Source organism: Giraffa tippelskirchi, chromosome 11 (assembly GCF_054371585.1).
Source record: "Giraffa tippelskirchi isolate mGirTip1 chromosome 11, T2T-mGirTip1v1.2.pri, whole genome shotgun sequence".
Taxonomy (NCBI): domain Eukaryota; kingdom Metazoa; phylum Chordata; class Mammalia; order Artiodactyla; family Giraffidae; genus Giraffa; species Giraffa tippelskirchi.
Window position 1 is genome coordinate 96,717,151 of NC_137285.1, and position 12,258 is coordinate 96,729,408.

The window sequence follows — 12,258 nt, forward strand, 5'->3', positions numbered from 1 at the left end:
TCCTCCCCCAGAGACATGGCTCCACTTGTCAGGCAACTCATCCCTCACACTCTTGCTGTCGTGTCACTCTCAGATGACTCCTCTCTCCACCTCTGTGCGCTCCACCCTGCAACCAACACATCCCAGAGCATCTGGGTATTTTTTCTGCTCAAATCCACTGTTCGCATTTCAGAGAACAAAAAACAGGGGCCTATAATCGTTGCCTGTCCTGGCAACATGGAAACGTCTTGGCTTACCTGGAAAGGGAACCCCACTCTGCCTTCCCTTGGGGGCTAGGAGAGGATCTGGCCTGGCACCCACTCCCTCTCTGGACCACTCGCATCTTCTCGAGCTTCCAAATCACACAGAAGAGGTACAGCAGGGGGTTGGAGAACATAGCTCAGCACAATCTCAGGTCATCTGTGAAGGGATTAGCCCGGGACCGAGGGGGCAGCTGACCTCAAAGCCCTCCCACCTCTCACCCAAAGTGTGAAGGCCTGAACCCAAATCCATATCCTTTCAGCTAAAGTGAGCAGAAGCCAAGCTTATCATCCTTTCTCAATACACGTGCCTGTATCCAAAAGGCAGGGGTGGCTCTAGAGGGAAAAAAAGGAGAAAAAAAAAAAGGGAACTTCATAGTGAAAAACCACCAGACTCAGAAACTCTCCAGAGGGTGAGGCCCCAGAGGCATCCCCAGCTCCGTGGGGAGGAGCAAAGGGTCTTAATGTGCAGGCATTCTGCACTGAAACCCCAGTGTCTGGGGCACAGACACAGAGCGGGGGAAAGGGGGAGGGAAGCCGGCACGTGGCCAGGCGGGGCCAGAAGGAGATGAGGTGCAGAGCGAAGGCTTCTGCAGGCCTCCAGCCTGCAACCTGGGCCCGGAGTGACTCCTTGCCAAGCCTTACCTACTGGCTGCCATGTTCACTCCCCAAAACCTGAGATTTTCCCTTAAAACAGAGACTGAGGAGATGGAAACCAGTCAGCCCAGTCAGTCTGGCTCAGGTGGACATGAAGGGCAGCCTGGGTCACTCATGGATCCCAGAGCTGCCTTTGAGGCAGAAACACAGAGCATCTTTGAGGATTCCTGCTCTCTCTGTGGGAAGGTGGGCAAAATGCTCAAAATACAGTAAAAGCAAGGGTCAGGACCCAAAGGGGTCTCACTCCCTGTTTCTGTGGACTCTCCCTGGGGTGCCTGTGTGCAGGATTTCTGCAGAAGATAGTCCATTTTGTTAAGCCTTTGAATATTCAAATTGAAAGTATCGCGCAATCATTGATTGTCAAATCATGGGTTTCTAGAGGTTTTAAATACTTGGCATGAGGGGGAAAAAACTCAAACCTATACCCGAAGGTATAAAACATTAATTCTGTTTGTCTCCTGCTCCAGGAACCTGGGTGCAGCTGGATGCTTTGTGAAACTTTAAAAATGTTGCATCTCTGCTTCTCCCCTTGCACAGGAGCCCTCCTCCACGCTGAGTCCCTGCAGCTGCAGCATCCAGCCAACACCTCAGCTTCTGCTGACCACGATGTCGGGTAACTCGGCTGCTTCTTCTGGGGTAGGGTCACGAGGGCGAGGGGCGTTTTGATCCGGGTATATTTCCACGACTTTTCCTGCATGGAACAGAGAGGCACAAAGTCAAGGCATGCAAGTAGGAGCCGGCGATCCGGAGAGGGCACGAGCCACGCTGTGGCCGCTCCCACTCGGTGCCTGGTCCCCAGGGCAGAGGCCCAGAGACCCAGTTGGCCGCCGCGGCGGTCCCCGTCCCGCGGTCCACCACCGGCCCTCTCACTTGGCCACAGATGTGACCCTGGGACTTCTCGGCGGCGCGGACTCTGCGCGCGCAGCAGCGGCGGCGGGGGGAGCTAGAGGCTCGCGATGAGCCGGGGACGCGCGCCGGCCGCCCAGAGCCGGGCCGTGGCGGTTCCTGCGCGGACCCTGGGCCGCACTCGCTGCCCGTGGGGCCGCGGACCCGGCGAGGAAGTCTCTGGGAGACGGTGGATCGCGGCGAGGGTGCGGCGCCCAGGCCCCGCGGGCCAGATGCGGGATCCCCTGGGTCTGGGCGACGAACTGCGCGACCTCCTTTCCCGGGGGGAGACGTCTAGCTCCCGGGACCGGGCCCCGGGGGCTCCCACCAGCCCTGCGGCGGTCTCCGCAGTGACCAGGCGAGGCGCTGGCGGCCCGACGTGGTCGCGGGCGCCCCGGCCGATCGCGCGGCCCGCCCCCTCCCCGCGCGGCTTTCCCGCGCTCAAGCACTCCGGGGTCGAGGTCAGGGCCGGAGTCGCGCCCGGACTCCCGCGGCCACCTCCGCTCGCGAACGCTCGCCCGGCGCGACCTACTCACCGCGGCTCCGCGCCCCCCGACCCGCCACTCGGGGCCGCGGCTGCCCGGAGCTCCCGGCGCGCCAGATGCCCTCCCCGCCGAACCCTCGGGCTCTCGGCCTCTCCCGGGAGCCGGGCAGCCCGGGGCGGCCCCTTCTGGAGGGCGGCTTCCCTGCCGATTGCGCGCGGTCCTGGGCCGCCCCGCACGCCTCCGCAGGGCTCGCGCTGCGCGGACTCGACTTGGAGTCTTCGGGAGCCGCCGGGAAATGCCAGCCCCAGAAAGGGAGGGGGTGGGGAGAGACGGGAAAAGGGGCTAGCAGGAGCGGGGCCTAAGGAGGGAGGCGGGAAAGAGGCGAAGGCGCAGAAAGGGGGCACAGAGAGAGGAGGCAGGAGGAAAAGACGGGAGGGAGGGGGGCAGTTCTCAGGCCTGGTCCCTTTACTGGGCTCAGCCTAGTGAGCCCCTCCCCGATCCAAGGGCCAGGGTCGGCCAAACCCCACCCGCCCGCTACTTGCCCCAGGGCTGGCTTCCAGACCAGGGGCACACTGAGATCAGAGGCTCCCCAGAAGCCACGACTGGTCCCGTGGGAAAGGAAGGGACTCGGAACTTCCACTGGAGTGGGAGTGGGGTGGGCTAGGTCAGTGCTGAAGCATCCAGCCCCTCCCCAGGTCTGTCTTCCAGACCAGAACCCTCGGTTTCCCTAACTGAGCCAAGGAGGAGAGCTTCCCTAGACTGGTCTCCACATTCCTGAGCAGAAAAACCTGTGCCCAGCCTGGGGTGGGTGGGCCCACAGATTTCCCTAGGTTCTGTTTCCACTGGGCCCTGAAACCTGCCCATGGTAATCTCTTCATCCTTTCAAGTTTGAGAAATTTGAGTTTCTTTCCCATCTGCCGTTTAGCATTCTCTTCGCGTTATCCAGACCTGGACATCTGGCATTAGATGCCTAGTTTATAAAAACCCTACACCCCTGCCTGACACTGCAGACCTTACACTTGACCACTGACTCAGCTGCCTTTCCCCAGAAAAACCTAAGGTGTATCAAGGTGTCCGGGTGAAGATCACGGTGAAGGAGCTACTGCAGCAGAGGAGGGCACACCAGGCAGCCTCAGGGGGAACCGTAAGCATAAACCCTCACTTGTTCCCAAATGGTGTTCAGTTTCCTTCTGCCCTGTGTCTGGGAAGGTGTAGGAGGCCTCCCTGGGACCATCACCATCCCCAGACCTGGCCTTCTTTAGCTGATTTTATAACATCTGTGCCCACCTTCATCCCAGTTCACTACAGAGAACAGACATGTTATGTGACTCAGGACTTTTGGGAGTCCAGCCCTCACTGATCATAGACAAGCGTGTTGGTCCAATGCAGGGAAAGAAGCAGCCAGTAGGTAAGTAGGTTCTTATTCTGTAGGAAGGTAGTGTATGTGCCCTCAAATAGGCAAAGGAAATCTCTCCCAGAAATGTCCTTTTAGGGAGCCCTTCATGGGGCGATTCTCCGTGGAACGCCCCCCCATCCACCCTCTGTCCTCATTCTTTTGGATCCCAAGCACTGAAATTACCCAGCTGAAAGGGGCTGTGTAGCCTCAGAGGAGATAGCTTGGAATATAGAACCACCTCCTTATATGTGATGAAGCCTTAAGCAATTCCGGATTATGAGATAGACCTGGGAGGTCATAAGGGTACCTGCCACTTTATGTGCATCCTAAAGCAGAAGATACTAGCAAGAATGCTCAGCAGCAGAACCAGATAAACTAGGGTGGTTTCCCCCAAGAGAGGGCAGTTCATCGCTTAGAGCCCTTGATCACACAGTTGCCTTTGGGTTGGTTTGGGTGTAAATTCAGATACAAAGGATGGGCCCATATTGCCAGTGGTAAGACTGGTCCTGTCTTCAGCTTATTGGCATCTGTCCCACAACAGTTTTTGGGTCCAGTGCTGTTTGTGTGCAATGCCTGGTTTCATAAAACGGGCCTTTTGGGGAAGATGCAGATGCCATAGCAGTGGTGAACACAGGTTCTAGAACCAGTGAACTGGGTTCAGACCTCAGTTCCTCTATTGTGTGAAGGCTTGAGCAAGTTACTCAGTCTCTCATGTCTCCGTTTCCTCATCTTTAAGCTGGAGATAATGGGATTTTGTGAGGAGTAAATGAGTATTGCACATAAACACTTAGAGACCACTTTCCACTTAGAAAGTGCTCAATACATGTTAGCTATCATTATTATTATTTGTGAAAAGTAACTAAAGTAAAATTAGAATCAGAAGTTAAAAGCCAGATATTCACTAGTGTTCACTCACACCCTTTGCTCAGAGTTTAGAGTTCTAGTGGGAGTTTAGAGGTTGCTGTGATATGGCATGGGCAGCACAAATTTTATATTTGCTAGATGTCAAGTCGGTGGGCTTCCTGGGTAGCTCAGTGGTAAAAGAATCCACCTGCCAATGGAAGAGACACAGGAGATGTAGGTTCAATCCCTGGATTGAGAAGATGCCCTGGAGGAGGAAATGGCAACCCACTCCAGTATTCTTGCCTGGATAATCCCATGGACAGAGGAGCCTGCGGGCTACAATCCATGGGGTTGCAAAGAGTCGGACACTTCTGAGCCAGTGAGCATGCATGCAAAGTCAGTGCCTCCATATGTAGAACTTCAGCTCATGCCATAAAACTTTCTTCCATTTGTAGAGGGCTTTCCTGTGGTTCTTTTAAAGCATTTTTGCACACTCACTATTTCTGTTAGTTCTTATAATAACCAAGAGAGGTGAGTGGATCAGGGATCTGTATGCCTCTATTACAGCTAAAGTTCAAAGCCTTACAGTTGCTAATGGTAGAGCAAAAAGTGGGACCAAGACCTTCTTATTCTTTAAAAAAAACAACCTTCCCACCTATTGGCTCCCTAAATTCATCTTCCTGCAGATCCAGCTGTACTGAGCAGGAGTCTGGTAGCCTTAACTACCAACTCCTTTATTTCAGAGATTATTTTAAAAGTAATAAAAGCAGGAACAAAGGAACTGGGATATACTACTCGTGCAAAAAACAAAAAATCATCAGGATGTTCCTAACAAAATGTCGTCTTTCATTAAGGGGCTTTGGTACCTTGTGCAGTTCTGCTCCAGCTGCAACCTGGAGAAGCCCCACTTGCAAATGGCTACTGTATTATTCTTGTCTTCTTCTGGGTTGGTTTGGCCCCTGTTTCCCTGTTAGCTAGCTGCTGGAATGAAAGCAAGGCTGAAACATTTCATTTGTGTATCTGACCAGTATCTATTCCCTAGAGCAGTTTGACTTATCTAAATTTTTCTGAATTCCTCTCTGAAAAATAATCAAGCAGTACTTCTAAACCAGTGCCTTGCAGGAACATGCAGGGCAAAGCTGGCCCCAACTTTGCTTTCTGGAAGATGATATCCACCCAGGTCCTCGCAGGCATGGAGGAGTAACACAGAGATGATTTAACTCTGAGAGTCAGATGTAAAATTCCTCACTAGGAACCAGCAGAAGAATCTGGGATTCTAGGAAGCCTAGGAGGTATAGTCAGTAGACGTGGCTAGCAGGTAGCAGGAGATAGTGTACGTATGCCTGCTTCTGGTTTAACAGAGATCATCTCCAGTTTGTTCAGTGGTTGAAGGAGACCTTTGGGAAGCATTAAGCCAAGGAAAGAGTTGATTTTTTATCAAATATGTAAAGCAGGAAGAAATTTATCATATTTTGTTATAAAGACAGAGTAGTATCCACAATTTGAAATTTTAAGAAGGCAATCCTGGATGGAAGTTATAGATTGAGACAAATGTTAAGGTATCCAGTAGTGCCAGGAGACACACATCCATGTCAGATTTGTCAGTTTCGAAAACTTACTTCAGCAGAATCAGTTTACAAACAGCCCTACACACATACATGCACACGCACACACATAACTCTTTCACCTACAGGATAAAGAGAAACTTGAATTAGTACTTACCAAAAAACATAATTTACCCTTTTCTACTATTAATTTTCTTAAACAGATGATGTGTTTTTATAAATCATAGATTGTGGATTTTTATGCTGTTTGAAATCCAGAGAGAGAAGACTTTCTTTGTATTCTTGGGAGCAGAGTAGAAAGTGAACCCATGACTAGCGAGATAATATCACGTAGGATATTGTAAACATACCTGAGGGAGATAACCTCCGGAGGCCTACAAAGGGACCATTCCGGGGGAGGAATGGGGTTAATGAGAGCTCTACAATGAAGCTGAGTTTTTAAAACCCACTCCTTCCAAGTGCTTGAGCTCAAGCTGCAGCCAAATATTTGCATAAAGAGCTGGTGAAGGATTCCAGCTTCCTGGTTCATGACATTACAGCATGGATCGTTTTCAAAATTAACACCACCTCCTATTTCAGCAGCGACTGACTGTGCAGGCTCCCAGGGGCTCAGTGTACAGCTGTGAGTGTACCCCGAGAGACAGGAGACAGGTGTGCGGAGCTCTGCTTCCTAGCACAGACTCTCGGAGCAAGGCTGGTCCCTTTAAACTTTAAAGCCACCACCTGAAACCTAAAACAAAAAAGTCCTAAATTACTCGATTAGTACAGTTATTAATTTAACCAGAGGATACAGGCTGCTTTACTTTGAATAGTTAAAAGGAACAGACTTGTAAAATTCAGGTATTTATTGTAGTGAAAAAAGCAACTTTTATAGAAACTAGCATAAAAAGTCCAAAGAAGTAAAATATTTCCCAACCATTAACTACAATGTAGTTGTAGATAAGCTCCAGGTTACTGACTACAACTTGAAGAAAATATTTTGTTATAACATATCATAGCTAGGAAGAACATGTGACTATTTTTAGCTATCCAGGATTAAGCCAACAGATAGTATAAGAAAATTTTGAGGAAAATGATTGACTGAGTTATAGCTAGTTGGGATTAAACAAATGTTAGTCCTTATTAATTTTAAATTAAATAGTTTAATAGACTCTCTACTAAGTTTTCTTGAACTGTTCATTTATGTAATATAAAAATAATTTAAATTAATGTTTATCAAAATTAATAAAAATTTAAGTGGGAGACATTAGAAAAAATCCCCAAGCAAAAATAAGACTTGAATCTGAATAAGATATAACATCGGTTGTATTTCACAACAGCAAGTTTTTTTAGAAGAAAAGATCTGGCTTACCTTAAAGTAGAAGGCAACATAGTTCATGTGAAAATGTTTTAGCTTTCCCTTTAAAGAACTCGTATTTCACTTTGTTCTGTGGTCATCTTGCTTTAGCAGCAGTCCGGAGGCAACAGTGTCCACCTTTCAGACCCAGTCCCACCATCTTCTGCAGGTCAGTACAGCCAGCCTTACAATTCCCTCAAAAACACTTGCAAAAGTCCATCTCGAAAGGCTTTTAGTACTTGATTCAGGGGTTAAGATAGGCACCGCCATTTAATTGGAATCCAACCAATCAGAAGGTGAAAAAAAGGCATGGTGACTCCAAATATAAGCCCAGCAAGGAAACAGGTGAAACATTTTGTCCTCATTTCTGAACTGTCTAATCTCTGCTATCTACTCTGTCCCAAGAGCTTGTTCCTCACATTAGTTCCAGGTCCTCATTTCCAAGTGACTAATCTTGATTAAAAGATCAGAATTGCTTTCTGAAACCTGTTATCTTGTAAGTGCACTATTAGATGGAAAACAGAACATCCCGAGGTCCTAGAACAATGCCTTTGCTCGTCTCACTTAGTTTCTAGCCGACAGGGGCTTCCCTCCCCTTCTTTTCTCTCTTCCCAGAAAGCAGTTCAAACAACTGTGTTTTCTCAGCCCAGCACGAATAACGCTATTACATAAACACTCCTACCTATGCCACTCGCAGCTCAGAGTTGAAGGAGGTCATCTATAAGGAAACCTGTGCTATGGGAACTCCCCACTGAATGTGCCACTTTAACTTCACCTTAAAGGAGCATTGAGACTTCAAAAACTCCTAAGCCTATCTTCTTTGAGCATTTCAGGATAATAATTAGAATTGGGGCCTATTAATACCAAAATGGAAAAGGAGTCATGTTTTCAGAACTATTCTTGTTTGGTATTTAAGCACTTACGTTAATTCCTTGATCACGCGTAACATAATGTGTTCACTAAGGAAACATTTTTGCTTTTTGTAATATAAAACAAATAATAGCAGCTTGTATTCTATATTCCTGGTTTCTCCCTTTTAGATTTGTGTTGCTATTTATAATACTCCTCAAAATATACGTTCCTAGGTGTGAAAACTTTTAGAAAGCAATTAACCCTAGATCAAGAGGATTATTTCCCATGGCATCAGTTTTCTTAAAGCCTCAAGCGACTCTACAGTTTACTTTTGAGAGATGAGGTTCATGTGGACTCCAGATAGAGGGTGGGTGTTGGTGCTTATAGTCTTAAGAAAGTGGACAGTGAAAGTTTGAGCTTGGCTATGACGGTTGGACAGAAATTGGATCTCCATTGTTTTCTTTTGCCTAGGTCACACTTACAGTCAATCTTCAAGTTATTAATCAGATTCATTTCACTGGGCTTGAATTAACTAAGGCAACTTAAAAAAATCCAAATTGCCTGCCTATTTACTTTTCTCAAACTTTCCCCTTTTCCCCCTAGATATAGTAAACATTCAGAATATAGAATAGAACTCCATTCAAATATGTAAGTGCAGTTTTTAAACCAAAACCTCTCCTGTTCCTTTTTCTTCTAGGACTGTATTTTGAGCCTGAACCAATTCCTTCCACACCCAATTATTTCCAACCCCAAGAATTTTCCAGTTGTGTTTCTTGTGAAGAAAACCCAGGCTTTCTGGACCAGATATTTGATTCCTACCTTCAGCCAGAGACACACCCGGATCCTTCGCTCAGTTCCATGCAAAGTACTCCACACTATTTCCCAGACAGCTTCCAAGCTGCCCCTTTCTGCTTTAACCAGAGCCTGGTAATTTATCTCTGTTTTACAAAACCTGTTATTGCCTACTATGGGGCAGAGGAGTTTGTATCATCTCGTGAGAAATCATACAAACACTATCAACAAGGAAATCATCCAGGAAGCAAGCAAAGGGCGATGTAAAACCCAATGGAGGTAGAAATAGCCACACATTGAAGGGCAAAAACCTCTGGAAACACATGTAATCATGATATCCCTAGTCAGCTATGCCCAAGTACACTGGTGTGTGGCCATAAAAAGAGGTTTCCAGGCAATATTCATTTAATGTTTTTAAACTGTAAAATTCAGACTTCTCTTCGTTGGCAATCACTGATTTAAATGGCCCTTGGATTTTTGAGTTCTAGAAAATGGAATTAAGGCTGTGTCAACAAGGCAAACTGTCATCTGATAAGGGGCTATTTCTGTTTTATTTTGACACTTAATTGGCTCTCCTAACTGGTCCTATTGGTCTGGTACAGGCACAAGAGCCCATTTTGGTCTGAGATGGTTGGTAAAAAATGAAGCCCTAATAGATGAAAACATTTACATTTTCTGTTCTTATTGGACCTTAAATTATTGAAAATGTGTTATCAGTTTAAATGGAATGAGGCTTCCATTGGTAGTTACCAATTGTTGAAGATGTCTTTTAGATACTCTTAAAAACCTTAAAAATAGTGTTTTTTTTAAATGTAAATTCTTTCTTGCTTTTGGTTTGTCAAAAGTCCATGTAGGTATCTAAGTGAGTTTTAAGGGGATAAGAAATTAACTCTACAGGATATACACACAGGGCCCCCCAAACATCCACTTCTCTTCCAGCTTCCAAATTAGGCTTTCTCAGTAACAATCGTAGACCCGCTTAAGAGGGAGCAGAAAGTACCTTTCTCCGCAGAGGACAAGACTTGAGCGCCTGTAACAGTAGTTTGGAGTCTTGCAGCCTCCCAGACACTGGCTCCGTGAGGATGCCAGCTCTACCTGTGTTGTTTACCTCGTTCTCCACAGTCAGGGGTGTGGGGAAACATCCAGGCTGCCACCTGCCGCTTGCATCGAGGCACACAGCAAGATTTGATGAGCAGGTGACCAGGCACAATGAGATTTTGTGGTTTCAAGAACAAAGCATCCTGTAAAGTATGCTTATAACAAAGGAAGCCAGTGAAGCAGGGCAATTTATTGTTGGGGAAGCAATAGGTAAATAGAGAATGTGGTGTCATGAAATCACACAGCCAGCAAATAAAATTACTTCTGCAGATTTGGGTTGGGTCGGATGCTTTTGTTGTGCTTTTTTTTTCACCCCTAATGTTTTTTTACTCTGAGTTAATAAATCTGCTCTATTCAGTTCTTTTAATCCTGTCTAATTTATCATGCTTTTTGGTCCTTGGTTTTCATCTCTCTAGACGCCAGAATCGCCTTCGGATTCCTCCACTCTCTCTGGCTCCTTAGACTACAATTACTGTCCTGCTCAGCTGCCTTCATATGCCCCGGAGAGTCACACCGCTCTCCCCCAGCTGGACACCAGGAACTGCGGCCACCCTTCGGGAGATTACACCTATGCCCACCCGCCCGCGCACACTCAGTATGACAGCTTCTCCCCCGCCTCCATCTGCTGCTGTGCCTCCTGTGAGGCCGAACGCTTGGACGCCTTCAGAGCCTCAGACTGCTTTTCCTACCCCAGCACAGACTATGTGAACTTCGCTCCCTCCGCAGCAGCAAGCAGTGATTTCTATAAGAGGGAAACAAACTGGGACATCTGCTACAGTTAATAGAAATGACGCCTATTTGGAACATAGCATGTATACATATATTTTTTTTGTCTTTTTTACCACCTCTAGATGACAACTCAAAATATACAACCTGCTAACAAAATATCACAGGTGCAGTTTACATGTCACCATTTTTGGTTTTCTGACACTAATTTAGGCATCAAGATGGAGTCCTTAGGCTCAGTCATAATGCCACTCCTTCTTTATATGCTCACAGTTAAAATTGTTGTAGGGAACATTCGATTGTTTTACTTCCTTTGTGTAACGAACAAATGATAATTTTTTAACTAATAAATAATTTTGTATTAGTAAAAGTTGGCTTATTTTTTACATTTTCCCCTAGTCATTCCCCAGTTGATTTGAATGACATCAACTTATTCTGGAAATCAAAAATTACTCTGGTATTTAATCCCACTTGTTCACAGATTGAAAATTATTTTAATGTGGTGAGGTGCCTTGGCTCCCATGGGCATGGAAGGTAGACATGGAGCTGTGATGGCTGAAGAAGGACATTCAGCCTCCACTGCTGGACAAGGGTATATGTCTTGGGGCAACATCAGAGAAAGACGTGTATGAATCATTAGTTTCTCATGTCTATCAGTGGTCAATGGAAGGTTAAGATGCCCCAAAAGCACATCTTTCCTACAGCACAGTTAAACTGTAGATAATTCTTCCCATATCCAAAATCCTGTTTTGTAAACTTTGAGGGCAAATACTTAATCTTTCTCCTAAGAGCTGCCATGCAGTTGATGTACCACAACGGTTAGAATTCTTTGTTACCTTCTATTTCTGAATTTCTGCTTTAGGTCTTTAAATATGCATCACTTATTTATAGATTGATTTATAGGATTGACCATGTTATTTACAATTGAACTTCCTCTGATTAATCTGTTTCAACAAGGCCAACTGTCTTTCAAGGTGAAGAGGAGCTACTAAAGCTATCTGTCCTAAACTATACTGTTGGATCCTGTTTGTTGACAGCACAAAGGCATAGGACTTCATCTCAACAGTGAGGTCTGGGGGCATTTTCCACGTCCTGAGATTCAGCGCAATGGCAGCAATACTGGTACCATTGGTACTGGCCACAGCTATCGTTTTCTGAGCCCTTCCTATGTGCCAAACGTGTCTATTGATCTTCTCACACATCGTCTCACTTAATCTTCACAATAACATTGATAGCAAAATGAGAAGTCTAAGGTTCAGAGAAGTTAAGTCACCTGCCCACTGTCACCCAGCCAATAAGTGGCTGTGCTTGGGTCTGAAAAACACCAAGTGGTGCTCCCTACTCTCAACTGGTGTCAAGTTTGAGTTGCCATTTGTGAAAGACT

The 12,258-nt window shown here is 46.6% G+C and overlaps 1 protein-coding gene across 1 annotated transcript; it reads left to right on the forward strand.

Moving 5' to 3' along the window:
• Positions 1-1,591: 1,591 nt before the first annotated feature.
• POU2AF3 (POU class 2 homeobox associating factor 3) lies at positions 1,592-11,244 on the forward strand. Its single transcript, XM_081538048.1, is given in 6 exon segments — positions 1,592-1,789; positions 1,792-1,987; positions 3,316-3,410; positions 7,518-7,575; positions 8,956-9,185; positions 10,565-11,244. Coding segments are annotated over 6 exon segments (1,143 nt in total). The 3' UTR covers positions 10,931-11,244.
• Positions 11,245-12,258: the final 1,014 nt, after the last annotated feature.